This window comes from Sphaerodactylus townsendi, linkage group LG05 (genome assembly GCF_021028975.2).
Source record: "Sphaerodactylus townsendi isolate TG3544 linkage group LG05, MPM_Stown_v2.3, whole genome shotgun sequence".
Taxonomy (NCBI): Eukaryota; Metazoa; Chordata; class Lepidosauria; order Squamata; family Sphaerodactylidae; genus Sphaerodactylus; species Sphaerodactylus townsendi.
This window is the reverse complement of record NC_059429.1, coordinates 24,821,625-24,840,849: the sequence shown is the minus strand read 5'-3', so window position 1 is coordinate 24,840,849 and position 19,225 is coordinate 24,821,625. Positions and strand designations below refer to the sequence as shown.

Sequence of the window (19,225 nt, the reverse complement as noted above, 5' to 3'; positions counted from 1 at the left end):
GTGTATAATAGACTTCTCTCTGTGATACACCTCTGTGATACACCACTACCACACAGCCCGGAAAACCCACCACAACCAGTTGAATCTGGCCGTGAAAGCCTTCGACAATACCTTGAAAGCTGTGATTCTCGTAAAATTAAATGTTATACCAATACCCTATTCAGGATTTCTTTCTGTGCTCCCAGAGACTCAACAGCTTCCATTTTAATTTTTGACCAATCTCTTTCTCACTGAGTGATCTTGAAGAAGGCACCCATCGGGACTTTTGTTGTCCATTTTCAGAATTTCCAATCAGGATGCAGATATATCCACCTATAGTCCCTTTCAACCCAACAGATACTAGTTTTTTTATGGCTTAAAATGTTATTATCTCAAGTTTGTAATAGTCCATAGTTATTCTCTAAGCTCACAAACCTGCTCTACATAAACAAGGAATTTAAAGATGTTTCAGCCATTCTCCCTTGCCAGTTATCTTGGGTGATTCGCAGGCTACTGTATTTCTCTATGGAATGGTGAACTCCATACCCATATAGCTCCCACTGCAATATGAGCTCAGAGGAGCATATAAAAGGGCAGCTCATTTTATCCTTCATTATCTAGAATAGGCTGAGGATGGGCTACTCCTCAGCCAAAGTCAACCAGAATGTTTTATGGGTCAGCAGAGTTGACAGGGTCATTCATGATCAAGATGAAAAGGGGATGAGCTAAGATTGCTGATGTTCAACTATTACCATATGATTCACTCCATAAGTTAGTAAATAGTCAAAAGACGAATTTAGTTCAGGAATCGGCAATCCAGGATAACTAATCACTCACAAGAAGACATAGATGAAAGAAACTGATTATCTTTCCAAATATTGGGTGTTCTGTTCTGACCTGCCTCATCTTCTCCTGAGGTGAATTCAGGCAACTTGCGGATCAGCCGAGAGGGTTCCTGGTAATCTGGACCCAAGGGGAATATGCGGTCATATGTGGAGTTTGATTCCCGCTCACTCGATGAGGTGGAACGGTTGTGGTTGAACATGCTGAACTCGCTGGGCAGAGAAAGGCTGACGGTCATTTCATCATCCAGCATCCGACGAGAAGCCTGTAGGACAGGAAAAGCACAGAAAGGTTTTTTCATTGAAGGGTTATACATTTGGGTAGGGAAAACTGCATGGGGAGGGAAGGCTTAAGACCCATATTTCTGTATGCCAATCCGAATTGGCCCCAATGAGCCTGAGAATCAGAGTTTCAACCATGATCCCCCAGAACATCTCCCCTTGACAGGGCATGTTGTTAGGCCCTCTACCACAGAGTTACCTTTGACTAGACACAACTGCTCACTCCAAGCTACCTCACAAAGTTGTTCTGAGGATAATCTCACATAACATGCACACCACTCTGAACCATTTAGCCCAAGAAAGGGGCCAGTTAAAATGCTACAATAAATAGAATTTATATTCAATCAATGTTGGCTGATCAGCATCCAAACTTTTAAATTACACAGGCAAGATTATAAATGTGCATGCGTTTGTACTAAAAAGTGGCTGGAACCTGTGAATGACACACACAAAAAAGAAGGGCATTGGCCGTGTTGTACAATGGAACAAAAGATATTTGTTTAGGTATTTACACTCTGCTTTTTCCCTCAATAGGGACCCAAAGCAGCTTTCAATATAATTCTCCCCTCACAACAACAACTTAGAGACATAGTTTAAGCTCAGAGAGAGTGACCGGCCTAAATTCACCCACTAAACTTCCACGGGAATTCAATCCTGGGTCTCGCAGATCCCAGTCTGACAAGTTAACCACTACATCATGCTGGTCCTAGTTCCAACTAATATCTTGGATTTCAGCTTAAAACCACTATATAAAAAGAGCACTAAATAGCGGTGACAGAATCATCAATGCACTAGTGTTCAAAGTCATATTATTTATTTATTTATTTATTTTTCAGATTTTTAGACCGCCCCATCCCCTAGGGGCTCTGGCTTGAGTTAGAAATTGCCAACCATTGTTTCACGGAGCTGTTCGTTCTATATATTATTGTGAACTAATGTCAGAATTCTTTCTTGAGTTAAAAAAACTTAAGAGTCCCTTATCAGACAGACTTATCTATTCTAAGAATCCTTATAATGCAGTGTAGTGCAGTGGTTAACGCCAGACTAGGATCTGGACAACCCACGTTCAGATCCCCCCTCAGACTTGCTGGGTGACCTTGGGCCAGTCAGCCTAACTTATCTCACCAGTTGTGGTGTGGATAAAATGAAAGAGGAAACGATGTAAGCAGTGGTGGGATCCAAAAATTTTAGTAACAGGTACCCTTGGTGGTGGGATTCAAACCGTGGCGTAGCGCCAATGGGGCTGGGCGGGGCACAACGGGGGCATGGGCAGGCATTCCGGGGGCGGGGCATTGATAATTTCTCTGTTACTGTAAAAAACTCTTACTGTAAAAAAAAAGTTCCTAATTTCCAGCTGGTATCTTTCTGTCCATAATTTAAATTCATTATAGCAAGGCCTATCGTCTACTGCCAACAGAAACAACTCCTTCTCCTCTAATTGACTGCCTGTCAAATACTTATTACTTTCAAATACTTAATTTTGTTTCTAGAAATCAAAAGAAGGATACTGTAATGTATTGTATTGATTGTGAGGTACTGTATTGTTTTAAGAGTCTGCAGCTGTTGCACTGGAATTGGTAATCAGTAGGTGTGTTATATTGAGCACAGCTGCAGAGTGATTTTAGGCTATGTGTGAGTAGCAGCTTTGAAATAAAGCACCATGTTTTGTTCCTCCGACTCCTGATTCTTTGAGACATAACATATTGGCTTAAGCCGAGGGATAGAAGCTGCTATGACAGCAGCTCTAGCAAAGTTTTTGTGAAGCAAGGACTGTGAGTAAATTATGGCTTTTCAAGGGCAGCTGGAACAGTTTAATTTGGAGTTTTCCACTTTTGGAAATTGGCAGAGTTATGAGGCCCCGATTGGAATTTTATCTTCTGGCAAATGGCATAACAGACCCAGAAAGGAAAAGAGCCGTGTTTTGAGCCTCTGTGGTGAAGGGGTGTTTGACCTAGCCTCCCAGCATTGATAAGCTACTAAGAGACTTATCAGCAACACCGCTTGTAGAGATACTCGACTGCATTAAGGAACCATTTCATTCCCCAACCATCAGAAATAGCTAGAGCGGAGTGTTTTTTATAAACGTGATCAGGAGGGGACTGGAAAGCATTGCAGATTATGTTGCAGATCTTACGGGCTGTTGGCACAACAATGTAATTTCTCTCCAATTTGGAAGAAATGTTAAAGGGGATCGTCTGGTCTGTGGCCTGAGAGGAGGCACCATTGCAAAAGTTGCTGCTGGCAAAGAGACAGACTTGACTTTTCAAACTTGGCATACCAAGAAGCCTTGAATTTTGAACTTGCTGCAGCCTCTACTCGGGAGGCGCGACAAGCCAGGAGCCCACAGAGATTGCAAACAGCTGGCAGTGGGACTCGTAGACCCGGGTAATGGTGAAATTCAGAGACTGCAGCATGGTGCAATGAAGATGGGAAGACATTCACCACAACAGAGGGAGGATGTTAAATTAGAGAAATGTATGAGTTGTGGTGGGCCCCATGAGAGAGAAAGGTGTAAATTTAAAGAGGCACAATGCCGTTTCTGTTTATGTAAACGTTGGGGGGGCATATTGGGAGAGTGTGCAGAGAAAAAAGGCATCAGGGGACCAAGAAGACATGTTCCCGGCTCATCTGCTTTACACACACACTCTGTGGGATGCACCTTTGCTGTCCCCATGTAGCCCCTGGCTTGATCTGGCCAACCCCCACATGAGCAGTGTGATGGTAAGTTTCACGCAGCTGATGTAATTAACCACGTGCAACCCTGAGATCCAGCCGTAAGTTGTCGGTGACTGTGAAGATCCAAGGATGTCCCTTTGTGTGATGGAAGTGGATTCTGGGTCAGCATTCTCCCACATCGTTTCATGGGACACTTTATAAAACATTTTGCCCACAGGATGATTTGGACATTCAATCTGTGGATTTACCACTTTACGGATTATCGGCGACATAGAATTACCTGTGGTTTGGCATGTGTAATGTCCATGTGAAATATCATGTATGTTTGATGGATGTTTGAAATTGTGTTAATAGTGGGAAGAGAAGGCTGACGAGCCTATTGGGGTTGGACTGGTTTTGGGAGGTTAGGAGAATTCGTAATTACTGGAATTCATTGAGGTTAAAGCAAAGTTGACATGGGGAGGTGCTAGTGGGAGAATTTAAGAGTGTGTTTGCTGAGGGACTGGGGCAGTATAAGGGTCCACCTATATCATTGCATCTTGATCCTTTAGGTACCCCCAATACCGTCTAAAAAATCACGGCATTATTCCATTTGCTTATGCGCTCTAAGGAGGTGGATGCAGAACTAGATCGGTTATTGGAACAGGGAATATTGGAGCCAGTGGTAAAAAAAATGCAAAATGGGAAACTCCAATTGTGACCCCCTGAAGGAGCCAATGGGGATAATGCGCGATTTGTTGCTGATTATAAAGTGCACAATTAACAAGGCATTGCAGAAACATCCATTGCACTCCAGTGCCAGTTGTCAGTCAGTTGTTAGCAACATTTGGCAGGGGGAAAGGTTTTTGCAAAGAGTAGATCCTAAGCTTTGCGGGCATACCAACAGCTGGAAGTGGATGATGCCACTGCAGAAGCTCCAGACGATATGAAGTGATGATGACTCACAGGGGGGCATTCAGAGTAAAGCGGCTGCAATTTGGAGTGAGCGTGGCTCCCGGGATATTCCAGGAGCTTGATGGAAGAAATATTAAAGAAACTTGCCGGGAGTCATACCATATTTTGATGATGTCTTGATAGTGGAGTTGCAACTGGGAGGAGGAACTGATGACACGGGTACGGAAAGGTACTGCAGTAAGCTTCTCAGATGTAGGGTCATGCTGCTGTTTAGCGAAAAAATGCGTGTTTGGAGTAGCGCAGAGTTTAGAGTTTTTGGGATTACATGGTAGATGCAAGGGGAATCCACCCGACATCCAGCAAAGGTGAGAGACCATCCAGGATGCCCCAGCACCACAGTCAAAGCAAGAGTTACAGAGCATTTTTTGGGATTGCTAAATTTTACCATTCATTCTTAAAGCATAAGACCACAATGGAGTGAGTTACCACCGCATCCGTTGATTAGATAAGCGGGCAGTGTGGCAGTGAACAGAGATCAACATGTGAAGGCATTCCGAGATGTCAAGCGATTGTTGTCATCAGGAAGCGTGTTGGTTCATTTTGATGAGAGGGAAGCCATTGAATTTTGACGTGCGATGCCTCCCCTCGTATGGAGTTGGAGCAGTGTTGAGCCATCGAATTGGAGGATATGCTCGGGGAAGCTCCAATTGCGTATTATTCTAGGACGTTGTCTACAACGGAGCTAAATTACGCGCAAATTGATAATGGAGAGGCATTAGCAATAGTGGCTGGGGTTAAGAAGTTTCATGATTACGTGTATGGGCTGACCATTTATGATTGTTAAGCAGACCATAAGCCGGCTTAAGTTGGGATTATTTTCCTCAGAGAAGCCAGTGACACCACAGATATTGTCCCCTAGAATGCCTGCGTGTGGGCAATGTTCCCTGAATGCATATGATTATGTCTTTGCAGCACCAGTCGAGGAAAGAAAATTGGTCATGTAGATGCGTTTGAGTCGCTTGCACAGTACAAAGGGAGGAGGAAGATCATTCCCCACTTTTTGGAGGTTTTGATGTTGGAATGGATTATCAGAGCCTCCAGTGCAAAGCTGACGAAGAAATAGCAGAAAGGTCAACTAAGGACCCAGTGCTTGCGAGGAGGAGTTTTGAATTAGGCATGGAGAGGTTGGCCATTGGGTAAGTTAGAGGGAAAAATTCAGACCATTTGGAATGAGGCAGCCTGAGATATCTGTCCACAAGGGGTGCTTACTGTGGGGAAATAGAGTAGTGATCCCAGCAGCTTTAAGGATTAGAGGGTGCTGGAGACCTTACATGTAGGGCACCCAGGAATAGTGAGAATGAAGGCATAGGCCCGTAGTGATGTGTGGTGGCCAAAGAGGGATAGTGAAATAGAAGAATGGGTTGCCAGGTGCAGGGGAGTGTCAGATACTTGCTGACCTGCCCCACCTCTGAGCCCCTACCTATCAATGGGAGTCCACAAAGAAGACCATGGTCAAGGGTACATATTGATTTTGCAGGACCTTTCCAAGGTGAGGTGTTTCTCATCGTGGTGGACTCATATTCCAAATGGCTAGAAGTAGTGCCAGTAATGTCAATGACATCTGGAAACGGTGTGGGAGGGCACTACGTAAGTTATTTGCATTATGGCCTCCAGGATACGGTGGTATCCGGATAATGGGACAGCGTTTGTATCCAAGGAGTTTAGAGTATTCCTGGCCAATGGTGTTATTACATGGGTTACCTCGGTTACTTTTCATCGGCCTTCACGAATGGAGCGGGCAGAAAGGATGAGTGCGTCTACAACGAAGGATGCATTGCAGCCCGAATAGTAGAGGGGGATTGGCACCCGTCGGTTGGCGAATTTTTTTGTTAACACAGCACATAACACCGTGCACAGCCACCGGGAGGAGTCCCTGCGGAGTTGCTAATGGAGAATCGGAAACTTACAAGCGTTGCTGGACCGAATGCATCCCGATTCAGTTGATGATCGTCCACGGGAAAGAAGATCAGGTGTTGAAAGCACCTAGGACATTTGATAGGGATGATCTGGTGTATGTCCGAAATTATAGAACAAGGTCCATGTTGGGTCCCAGCAGTTGTGAGGCAACCCGACAGGGCCCTTGTCTTGCAGGGTGGAAACTGAAGAGAGGCGGGTGATCCGCGAACATATTACGACCAAGTAAGGAAGAGGATACCAGGTCCAACAGTGAATCCAGGAACCCCAGGTCCTCGAATCTAAGTACAGGGGCGTTGGGGGGCAGATGGAGCTACAGGATGAGGAAGTAGTAAATAGTCCAATTGTCCCAGAGGAACCTGGGGCGTTAAAATTTCAGATGGAGATGCAGGATAAGGAAATAGCAAAGGGTCCAATTGTTTTGCAGAACCAGGAACAAACACAGACTCAGGAGCCAGAGCGGGAGCTGAGACGATCTCAGCGAAAGAGAATCCCACCAGATTATTACAGGAGTTAGGGGGAAGGGGTGTAATGTATTGTATTGATTGTGAGGTACTGTATTGTTTTAAGAGTCTGCAGCTGTTGCACTGGAATTGGTAATCAGTAGGTGTGTTATATTGAGCACTGCTGCAGAGTGATTTTAGGCTATGTGTGAGTAGCAGCTTTGAAATAAAGCACCATGTTTTGTTCCTCCGACTCCTGATTCTTTGAGACATAACAGATACTTTCCTTAAACAAGGAACTTTACCATATTTCTAAAACATGTTTTTAAAACAGCCCAATAGGGAGAATTATCCCGTTTTCTATCTTCGCTAACCAGCCACATAGGAAACAACAGGACTTTATGATTTTTGGACCTAATGGAATTTCTAACGAAAAAGCAGACCCAATTAGTAACCCCCTCTCGGCACACACAAATAATTAGTAACCCACTCTCGGGAACTGGTGAGAACCTGCTGGATCCCACCTCTGGATGTAAGCCTTTTTGGACCCCCACTAGGGAGAAAAGTTGGATATAATCAAATAAGTAAATACAATCGTCTGAGAATGCCAGGGACAGGAAACTCAAGCCAAACTCCATAAGATGTACTGTAGTGAAGATGAAACCATGGGTCAGAGCCATAGAGGAATACTGTCCGTCATTGAGGGCCCTTGCTTCACCTCGCTCTCCTGTGTGGGTCACAAAGAAGGTGGCAACTTTGTTCTCGTGGTCTGAAGCCAGTCCTTCCAAAAGACAGCAGAAGGCAGGGCAGCTCTACAGGGGCTCGCAAAGCAGCAAGCTATGGGCTGAAGATCACCTCACTAGCCAGCTTCGATAAAGACAGTTTAGCCATAAGCTCCTGTCACTGACAAAGCAATTACCTTTGCTGAATGCATTCGGTTCGCTTTGTATTTTTAAGGCAGGTGAGCCCGTCATCCCAGACTTACCTTTTCCAGCATCTTTTGCCAAAACTGGCGCCAGAGGATGATCACGATGATGGCCACCAGGATAAAGATGATGGCCACCAGGCAGCCAATCAAGATGCGGGTGTTGCTGTCATCCACTTTGAGTGTTGGATCTGTTGGAAGGAGGATGGACAAAAGATGATCATGTACCATGAGTTTGAGATGAATTTAGGAAAAGCTCAGCTCTATGTCAGAAGCTTTTGGACTTGCATGTGTCAATGACTCTCTTTCGTCAGGGATTCAATCTCTCAGGCCATTTTTGATGTCTCTCCAGACATCTAGTAACAGCACCATAAATACATACTGGTACACAACATCCATCTGTCTTTCTCTGTTTTATTCTATTCTGTTCGTTTCCATTCCATTCACATTTATTGCCCACCCTTTACCACATTCTCAGGACGGCTTACAATAAAACATGCAACATTAAAACCTCGACAGTAAAAACACAATAAAACTCAATTCTAAAAACACAGTAAAACCCCATTCTAAAAACACAATAAAACTCCATTTAAAAGACTCTATTCTAAAAACACAATAAAAACCTATTTTAAAAACAAGACCCAATCTACCACATCTACCTCACCCACCCACCCACCCAAAAAGAAGAAGTGTATGGACGTATCTTATTGCTTGCACTTCTGTATTTCCCCAGCACTCTGTTTACAAACGGTGATCCATAGGAAGATGCAATTTTCTTCTAGCTGGTGCCATAACTACAATTGTGTATGTTGTGTGGACTCTAAAATGTGATTGTGAGAGCATGATAGGATCTTACTGTACAGTTGACTACTTTGAGGACCTATTATACAGTCTAAAGTAAAGAACTCTTCAACTCCAGATAGCAAGATAGATATCCAGGACAATACCAAACCAGACAGCTGTGGAGAGTTCTATATCCAGAGTTCCCAGTGATGATTTAAACTCAAGAAAGTGATTTATTGCATTCTGCTTACCATGCTCCAGGATCCAGTTTATAAACCTCAAGACACTTTAAAGCTTGGATGTGCCCAGAAACAGGGAATGAAGTTGGTCAGCAACAGCCCAATAGGATCTGGCTGTGTTAGTTTTTCCTCTACTCACAGGTACTGAAGACCTCGGTGTTCTCAAAGGTATGAGTCAAAGGATCATTGCTTAGGGCTGGGAGGAAAATCTGCTAGCATATGGTAACCCATCCAGAGCTGGCCCAAGATTTCTTGGGGACCTAGGCAAACTATTACCTTGGCACAGTGGTGGGATCCAAAAATTTTAATAACAGGTTCCGATGGTGGTGGGATTCATACAGTGGCGCCCCCACCCACACGCACCTCCAGTCCCTATTGGGCAGGGAGGCTGCTTTAGTAACCCCTTCTCGGCACTCAGAAAAAATTAGTAACCACTTCTAGAGAAGAGGTGAGAACTGGTTGGATCCCACCTCTGCCTTGGCACCTATCTGTTCCAGCATTCCAGTTTGTTTAGTACCCAACTGTATTTTTTTGAGAAAACAACAAAGGGTGCAGCTGTTCCCCCTTTGAACCCCAGGCAAATGGGAATTAATCTCCTCTTCTACACTATTTGGGCCAAAGCTGAAATTTCAGGAGGTGCGCTTGTGGAGCGTTGGGTTGAGGAGATACACAAAGCTGGTAAACTGTGGTGAAGAGATTGGCAACCAGAGGCTTGGTGCAGTACATCTCCCTTAGCAGGTAGAGGGCAGTCAAGTACTGTAGGGGGCTGGGCAAGAGGACAGACAAAAGAGCGGCACCAAGGGAGAGCCGTTCCAAGGACACGCCTCTTTCTACCCTCCTCTGCTTTTTTCATGTGATGCTGAACAGCTCCCACCTGCCCTCCTTCAGCTACTTCTGTACAGGTGCTGGTTGCCATATGGCTTTTAGTCCCCTGTACAAGCACTGAGCCATTACTAACCCATGAGGTGATGCCACATCATGATGTTTACTAGGCAGACTTTGTTTACGGGTTGGTTTGCCACTGCCTTCCCCAGTAGTCGACAATTTAAACCCAGCAGACTGGGTGCTCATTTTACCAACCTCAGAAGGATGGAAGGCTGAGTCAGCCTTGAGCTGGCTCCCTGAGACCTGACTTGGTTCTTCCGGATCAAACTCAGACTGTGAGGAGAGCTTTGACTGTAATCCTGCAGCTTACCACTCTGCCCCAAGTCTTTTACCTTATTGTCATCACAACGAGGGAGGAGGAAATAGGAATGTGAGAAGCTGGCAAGAAAGGATGCAAAGGGCAAGAGGGCTGGCCTGTGACCCACTTTCAGAAGTTTCACAGCCCCTGTTCTGACCCACATGTTGGGAAACTCTGTGCTAGCAGACTGAGAGGGGGCAGTGGGGTTTTTGTATTGTAAGCTGATGTAGATCCCCATTGGAGAGAAAAGAGGGATATAAATAATTTTAAAAAATGAAAACTCTCAGGTGCACGCTTTAAACGTGACTGAGAACTGATTTGAAACACTAAGGCCCCTTCTGTGCTTGCAGAATTATACACTTTCAATGCACTTTCACAACTGTTTGCAAGTGGATTTTGTCATTCCGCACAGTAAAATCCAGCTGCAAAGTGCATTGAAAGCGGTTTGAAAGTGCATTATTCTGCATGTGCGAAAGGGCCCTCACTGGGAGCTCCATGCATAGAATTCCAAGCTCTGAATTCACTTGTTGGATAATTCTCAAGACATAACTAGCAGCAACTCATGCATCCCATGTGCATGCCACTAAGTTTGCTCTGTAACAACATATGCCTCATAAGTAGTGTGGTTCCTTTCGCACATGCAGAATAATGCACTCATGTGCAGGAGTGCTTGGTCCTTTCAAGAAAGTGGTAAATACAAGCCCATCTACCTCATTCACCTGTTACAAGACAGCAAAAGCTTTGTTTCTCCCATCCCAGTCATGTTTGTTCATTACAGTACGGAAGGCACTTCTCTGCAGCATCGAACCCTGTATCTTCCATCAGCCAGTTCAATCCCCTTGTAGAAAAGCTTTCTTCCCTACCCCAAGCATTATACAGTTGTCTTTGCATCAGTACTTCTGGATTATCCTACAAAGACTTTTAATAAACTGGGATGTGCTTTGACTAATTGTCAGGACAATCAGACAGCAACTTGGCCTTGCACGTATCTTATGTTGCCAACAAGTACAGTGACAGAGTTGGCAAATGTGTTTGTTTAGACTCTTGCTTTCCCCTCTTGCATAGTATCTGATTGCTTGGAGTGACTGGCCTTTGACATAGGGTGAGTGCTTGATTATTATTCTGACTGAGTGTCTTAATTCCCAATAGTTCTATTATTGCCCTCAATAAAATTTGTTTCCAATTTCGCTCCTTCTTGGATAAAGTATTGGAATAGATGGTGGCTGTACCGTTCCAGGCAATCTGGGATGAGAAGGTGGTATGGCCTGGGTTGACTGAGGTCTCAATAAGTATTCTTGGGGTGAAGCCAGTGGTAGGATTCAGCACGTTCACACCACTTCGGGAGAACCGGTTGTTAAAACGGTGCTTCTAAACAAACAGTTGTTAAATTATTTAAATCCCACCACCGGAACCGGTTGTTAAATTACTTGAATCCCACCACTGGGTGGAGCCCCTTAGTTAGTCCACTCTGTATAAAACTGGAGTATGGTTCAGTTCCCCAATTTAAAATACTAACAGCCAGGAAATAAACACTGGGAAGAGCAAATATCATGCTAGATTAACTTGCAGCCCCTAACAAATACACAACCAAACTAACTTTCTACTTTGTGCACAACTGTAGTTTACAACCTCATATTTTATGTATTCAACATAATTTTAGGCCACATTCCAACATGCATTTTTTTTCTGATTCCTGTTATTGTAGCATTACTCAATCTTTCTCCAATCATTACACTCAAGTACTTCTACTGCCACTATTTTCATGGAAATTTATCAGTCATTGTCATTTGAGCAGCTACCTGAGCAAGCAGTTCACAAGATCATTCTACAGTTGGCCACTCTTGCTACAGTACGCATTCCATGCTAACTGAAAGTAACACACATACCGTATGTAGTGGGCGTAACTGAAAACTCAGGAATGGCTCCAGAATTGTTGTACATGGCCGCATCTATTAAAAGGAAGGGGGGAAAGCATCATCAGACATACAGTTCTTGACTTTTAAAATGTCAATTCATAAACTTTAATATAACTTCTGACGCTCTGAAGCTGTACCAGAAGATAACGGGACTTGGGGGGTAGAATTAGAGATGTAAATATCCTAATTCAGAAGCAGTGAGTTTGCAATAGATCTTGCAATATGGTATTCAAAGCCACCCACCTTCCTTAAGATTAATGCATTTACTGCAACATCCAAATGGCATGTGCAATACTCAGTATTCTCCTGATTTTGAATAGTAAGGGACACTGCACAAGGATCATGTGTGCACATTACACTGTCATCACAAAGACATGTCATTTAGATATTACAGCAAATGAAATAGATTATTTTGAAAATGTTCTGGGGGAAAAGTATGTGGAATTCCTCCCCAAAACACTTCTATTTATGTCCTGAAGAAGTTTTATTTGTATTGTGCGGAATGGACCACGATTTCGTTTTGTGATACAAAGGCCGATTTTGCACAGGTATCACTGGTTCATGGAACCCGTTTCTGTCACCTGTGCTGCCGTTTTACCTGCCAAATGCAGAATCATGCATAGAAAAAGGCAATTTCTCTGTGTAGTGTGGGCCACTGCCATTCATAATTCCCATAATTCACCAAGCCAACTGTAATCCCTCAATAATTCTGTGGCAGCTTACCGAAGCTCAAATAGCCTTCTCATTTGTTCTTCCACAGGAATGAAAATATAGGAAGGCTGTTAAGGAATGGGCTCAGTGGGTAGCTGAATGCTACAGGCCCCAGATCCAGTGCCTTGCCTAAGACTTGGGAGAGTCTGGTCAGAGAAGACAATACTGTACCAAATGGACCACTGGTCTTGTTCAGTACAAGGAGACTTCATATGCTTCCTTGGTGAGCTGTACTTGGTGGCACAGATATTACGCAGAGTTGGTGTATAACCTTCCAAAAAGTAAAACTCTCTCTCCATTTCTGGATCAACAACTTTACGCCCTAGCACATCAGTGCTTCCTGAAAGGCTTTCAACCACTTCTAAAGGGAAACTATTGCATGAGATGAGCAAGAATCCTTAGCTCCTAACAGGTAGCTGAATGAATGGCACACATCCAAACATGTGCATGCACACCACCAACAGAGAGTATCAGCATCCACCCCTGCACCGTATGGATCATACCTGATTGGAAGGAGATCTCACTGAACATCATCCAGATGTCAGCAAAGTAGAACTGGCACTTAATGGCACTGGCCATGTGGTGGAATAGGAGCACTGTGACAAAGCGAGCACTGGGATTCACATCATCGAGTATCGGCACTGAGGAGATACCGTTCGGCTCCCATTCGTTTGAATCAGAGCGGAACTGGCACTGCACCTCCTTAAAGATCTTCACTCCTTTGGCAAACATGTTGTTGCAGTGAACCTGTGTGGTAGAGAACAGCAATTTTCTGCTTGACTTGAAATAAGTCTGTGTGCCTCTCGTGCGCATGAGGTTGCACTACCTGAAGCACTCGGCTCAGCCAGAGCCCCCTCCCCTCCTGCCTAGGCCACCCAACACCAGTCTCTACCTTCAGATCTGTAAGATGTTACCACAGACTTGGTCTTGTGTGGTTCAGGGGTGAGAGTATTGGACTAGCATTGGGGAGACCCAAGTTCAAGTCCCCACTTAGTAACCATGAAGCTAACTCTTTCTTTCTCAGTATTATTTCCCTCACAGGGCTATCAGGAGGATAGAATGTAGTAGAAGAAACTCTTTCTTTCTCAGCAGTGGCGTAGGAGGTTAAGAGCTCATGCGTCTAATCTGGAGGAACCGGGTTTGATTCCCAGCTCTGCCACCTGAGCTGTGGAGGCTTATCTGGGGAATTCCCCCCACACACGCCAGCTGGGTGACCTTGGGCTAGTCACAGTTTCTCGGAGCTCTCTCAGCCCCACCTACCTCACAGGGTGTTTGTTGTGAGGGGGGAGGGGCAAGGAGATTGTAAGCCCCTTTGAGTCTCCTTCAGGAGAGAAAGGGGGGATATAAATCCAAACTCTTCTTCTTCTCTTCTATTATTTCCCTCACAGGGCTATCAGGAGGATAGAACGTAGTAGCAGAAAGTGCATGTTTCCCTGAACTCCTTTGTGGAAAGGCAAAATAAAACTGTGCCAGATGGATTGACCGAATCTCAGGGTTTGACCCTCAGGAGATCCAGCAACCTGATTCTCATGGGACCCAGATTTTATCTCGTTTTCAAGCGGAATGAGTCTTAAGAAAAGGAAAAGCTTTCAGCCTTTCACTCAGGATGGCAGGAAAGGCATTATTCTCAATTCAGTTCTCCACTATTCCCTTCTGTGGATGGCTATGTGGGGACGGAAATTGCAGCAATTTGGGATTTTTCATTATTGCAGTGCCCCACTCAGAGGTGGCACTGGCAAAAGGCAGGGAAAGGCGGCTGTCTTTAGCAGTGGATCTGCTATATCTTGAAGGGCAGCAGAGTGGGAAGAAGACGCATCAGGGAAGTTCTCCTGAACAGGCTCCACTGAAATGAACAGCAGCTGCAGAAGGCTCGTCAAGGAGAAAGTCCCAGTCAACACTTGCCAATGATAATGAGTAGGAGGGGGTGCTGCTTGGGTTTTCTGCCTCGTTACAAAATATTTCCAATCGCTCTGTTCCTCCCCATCCCCTACTCTATCCTTCCAATTAAGAACATGTCAAAATGCAACATAACTATAAAAATGTCATTTCATGTCAAATTATTCCAAGCAAAAGGATGCAAGCTTTTAGCATGTAGAGCTACTACAAAGGTCTTATAACTGTGGTCGCTCAGGGTGCTGGCCAGAAATACAGGTACTCCAGAGAAATAATAATAGGTTGGATCCTGTAGGTCCATAATGGTGACGTGCCCTCTGCACAAGAAGGAAAAGAGCTTTCTTGCATCTGGGGATGGCTCCGGTGTCAGAATAAAGAGTCATACCTAGAGGAAGCATGAGATCTAACCCTTTGTGTGCTTTGACAGATATAGAAAGGGGAGAAGGAGAGATAGCGGCCTTCTGTTGCCAACTGAAAGGGAACACAGGAACTAGTATTGATTTCAATGACAAACCTTCATAGTGGTGAAGTTTCTAATCCGGTCAAATTCAAAGATGATTTCCACGTTGCCGTTTGTGACGCTCTCATTGCGCCAGCCAATGTAGTCGTATCCAGGCCACACATGGTACTCATGGGTCTGAATGAAATCATCCAGGCCTGAAACTCCATCTGTCAGCTGGCCTAACCCTTCTGTCATGCTGGTGAGAGCATGAGAGAGAGAGAGAGAAGGAAACAAAAACACAGAATGAGGCCCACCGTCATTTCCCTGAGCTCTAGCAAGATTCTTCTTCACCAGTCATGGCTTTCAGCTGTAGTTCCAGCGCTTGGAGAAGAGTCCCCAACCGTTTTCAGGTTTTGTTGTGGGATACAGAGGGCTACTGTAAGAAAGGGGAACCTCAAAATTCTCTTTGCTCTCACAGAGTCTCCCTTCATTTCCACATGAATTATTTTCTGAAAACAGCTTCCTCATATGGAAACAGTCCCTGCCTAGCAAGGGAGTAGGAATGGATTTGGCCATACCTCTCCTAGAAGGGATGGAGGAAAAGACATGTTGGGAGTGATCTGGGATTGTTAGGTGCCTCATGGACTAGGGCCATGGTGGTGAACCTTTGGCACTCCAGATGTTATGGACTACAATTCCCATCAGCCCCTGCCAGCATGGTCAATTGGCCATGCTGGCAGGGGCTGATAGGAATTGTAGTCCATAACATCTGGAGTGCCAAAGGTTCGCCACCACTGGACTAGGAGGTACTTTAACTTTGTGTAAGCTGCATCTAAAGGTGTTTTTTTAAAGACAGAGTTCCCATCATGCTGCCATATATTCCTGCTGCCTATCACTTTTTTATACCTCAACTTCTGGCACCATTTTCTCTCCCAAACCCCAAGCTTGCAATTCATTCAATTGTAAGAGTGACCGGGAATCAATGCGGCCGCAGTTGCTGCCCGCAGTTGCTGCAGCCTAGTAAGGGCAGATGGGGGGGGGGGGCCCTCTCTGCCATGCCCCTTAAGGGCATGCGCATCATCACCCGAGGGAGGCCGGCCAGGCATGGTATGGAATGCTAGAGCAAGAGGTCGACCGCCCAGCTGAGCGTCACAGTGAGGTTCCAGTAAGAGGCCGCCCACCCGGTTCATCCCAGTTCTGGTGCTCATTCTCCCCCTTATCCCGCATCTTTGCTGAACCTGCTTGAAAACACGTCTTCAGTCCAGTTTGGAGGGGAAGATCAGGTGATCTAATCTTGGTTCAAATTTCCTGCCATGGAGCGTGACACAAATGCCTTACAACCAATCAGTGCGCACAGTGCTGTTCTCACAAGTGCACGAGAGAACAATAACCAACCAGAAACTTGGGCGGGGGAGATGTGATGATGTGCTGACGTGATAACGTGAGCACGTTTTTGTGGGAGAAAAAAAAAGGTCCCGCCCTAACACAGCATGACAGCCAATCAGGAGAGACCCGCCAAGGCGATCGCGTGTTAGTGGAGATTGTTACATTTCTTGAATCTGAGATAGGCCTAGATGTCTTCACTGGAAACATGCTGCGGTGGGGAGATTGAAACCTTGATGAAAAGGTGCAGTTTATTTTCAAACTTGACTGGATCTAGATTGAATTTCCCGGTGGGGATTTGGCCAGTGAGTCAGTATAATCAACAAAATGGGACATTCAATAGCCAGTGCATTAGGATTTTAAAAGTCTGAAACCACCAGGAGGAGCTGAAGCACCGCATAAGTATTAATATCACACAGAGGTTCTGGAAAATAATAACAGTTTACTCTATTTTGATTTGAAAATGCAGCCATTCTCCTGACCATCTGCCCCCCCCCCTTTCCCACCATCCGCAACTCAACTCTTCCTCCACTACAGTATCCTGGGAAACCCACCTGTAACCAAAAGCTCCATCGTAGATTGAGTCATTCAGGTATATCACAGTGCTCCCAGGTAGAACCAATTGCTGCCCTGCTGGAGCGCTGTATGAAACCAACCCATCTGTTAAAGAACAGAAAAGGGGTTACTCTTGTTTCATTGCCGGGCTGAAACCCCTTCAGTCACATACAACCATCACTGTTGCTAATAGGAACGCAGAGTTGGACACTCCTGCTCTAGAATAACTAAGTTTTGCATAGTTCGTGAAAAGCCTTTCTGACCTCTTCAAGCAGACCATACCAAAAGTGGGGAATCATAACAGAGGAAGCACATGGGTAGGCAGTTGCTTTTTTCAGCCATTTGCAGCTTGGCACCTGCACAAAGCCCTGTCTTCTCACAGAATGAGATACCTCTCTTTGTCTTTACCAGGGAGCTCTCTGACTCCTCCTTCTCTTTCCATGCCCGTTGTCTCTCCAAGGAGCCAGATGCATCTGCAGATCTCTCTGCAATCTTACTTGCACATATGTGCCCCCTGAGTAGCTGGCCATTTGTGACAGGGAATAGCATTCTTTAGATTAGGCTTGTTTCTCTCCTTCCGACTGCAGCATGAATGTGAACTGAATCTACCTAAATAAATCTAAGTTTTACCTTTTTGCAATATGCTCCTTTGGAGTTTATTCACTGCACACAATACCATGTTTCTACGACTATGCAACTTTGTTATATTAACTACTGTATATACTCAATACCCTAGGCTGGGGTACTGCCTATGCTGAATATCGCCATAGGATATACACCACTGTTTCTGGAATTAACTAAGATCCAGTCCTACAAAGGCCACATCCATAGCGAACAGAACATAGTTTGTGTTTTGGTTTAGTCAGCCTGGTGAATGCTTCTGGAGTCTGTAAAATACTGCAAATATCCCTTAGGCTCATTCCACACATGCAGAATAATGCACTTTCAAACTGCTTTCAGTGCTCTTTGAAGCTGCGCGAAATGGCAAAATCCACTTGCAAACAGTTGTGAAAGTGGTTTGAAAACGCATTATTTTGCGTGTGCAGAAGGGGCCTGTTAGTCAGGAAAAAGAACATTAAATGGATCAACACCCAGTTGAAAATCAGTGTGTGAAAATTCAGCTCATCAGCAAGTCTCACACATACACACACGCTTCAGGGGCATTCACCATTTAAAAACTGTTCATCCAGTTTCCCTTTTGAACTTGCAGAGCCATTTTTTTCAGAGCTCAACCTTGGATAGGAAAAGTATATTTGGACTGAAAACCATGAGAGCACTTTGTGAATAACCTCAGTGCTCTAAAAATGTTACTTTTGTCTTCAGCATAAATCATCCTGTTGAACTGTGGTACTTACCCAACCAGACACAACCATACAGTTCTACCCGAAGGCAGACATTCGTGGAATGGTCAGTCATAGGTATAAACCGAATAAATCGAGCAATTATAGGTGGCTCCAAGTCTTTGAGGACAATGTCATATGGGTTGGTGTTTCCGTCAACCACCTGAGGAGAAAACACACCATAAGCAGGGGGAAAGTGTCTGGCAGGCAGGCAGCAAACATGCCAGAAGTTTTCTTAAAATAGGGAATCAGAGATTATATTATATTCTTCTCACAGTGCATTTGGACTATTGTACATGTTTGCAATCAAATTAGTTTAATGGTAGGTTCCATCTAACCAGGGGCTTTTCCACATGCTTGACTTACTCCTCATTTTCTTGGCATTTGATCACTGTTCTTCCACACATCTGCCCGCCCTATACATTTTCACAGCTGTGGAGTCAGTTTATTTTCTTCTGCACATGCCTTAAATAATCAACATTTTTAAGGGAGGGTGTGGTCATGATCAGTGACATCACTGTTGTAGTTATAGAACACACACATTTTTAATGTACGTGCTTATATCAATATATTGATATCATGGCTGAATTTTTTTTAAAGTGAAGACACATTTAGGGATGAAGAGAAAGAGCGGGGGCTCCACTGACACATGCAAAGGTGCTCGGAGGAAGGGTAGTATTTGGGGGGGGGCTGCAGATGTCTATGGAGGAGGGTTGATGCAAATCCCCCTATGCCCGTGGTGGCGAACCTTTGGCACTCCAGATG

At 44.7% G+C, this 19,225-nt stretch overlaps 1 protein-coding gene across 2 annotated transcripts in view; it reads right to left on the bottom strand.

Moving 5' to 3' along the window:
* The window catches only part of DDR2 (discoidin domain receptor tyrosine kinase 2), a 68,278-nt gene that overhangs the window by 13,277 nt on the left and 35,776 nt on the right, over positions 1-19,225 (bottom strand). Inside the window, exons 5-11 of one of the 2 annotated variants that reach the window (XM_048498033.1) lie at positions 18,476-18,623; positions 17,120-17,225; positions 15,255-15,438; positions 13,351-13,594; positions 12,107-12,169; positions 8,076-8,206; positions 817-1,087 (exon numbers count right to left, since the gene is read on the bottom strand). In XM_048498033.1, the coding sequence (XP_048353990.1) occupies positions 817-1,087; positions 8,076-8,206; positions 12,107-12,169; positions 13,351-13,594; positions 15,255-15,438; positions 17,120-17,225; positions 18,476-18,623 (1,147 nt within the window). The remainder of the gene's footprint in view (positions 1-816; positions 1,088-8,075; positions 8,207-12,106; positions 12,170-13,350; positions 13,595-15,254; positions 15,439-17,119; positions 17,226-18,475; positions 18,624-19,225) is intronic. The other variant, XM_048498034.1, reaches the window with a different exon arrangement.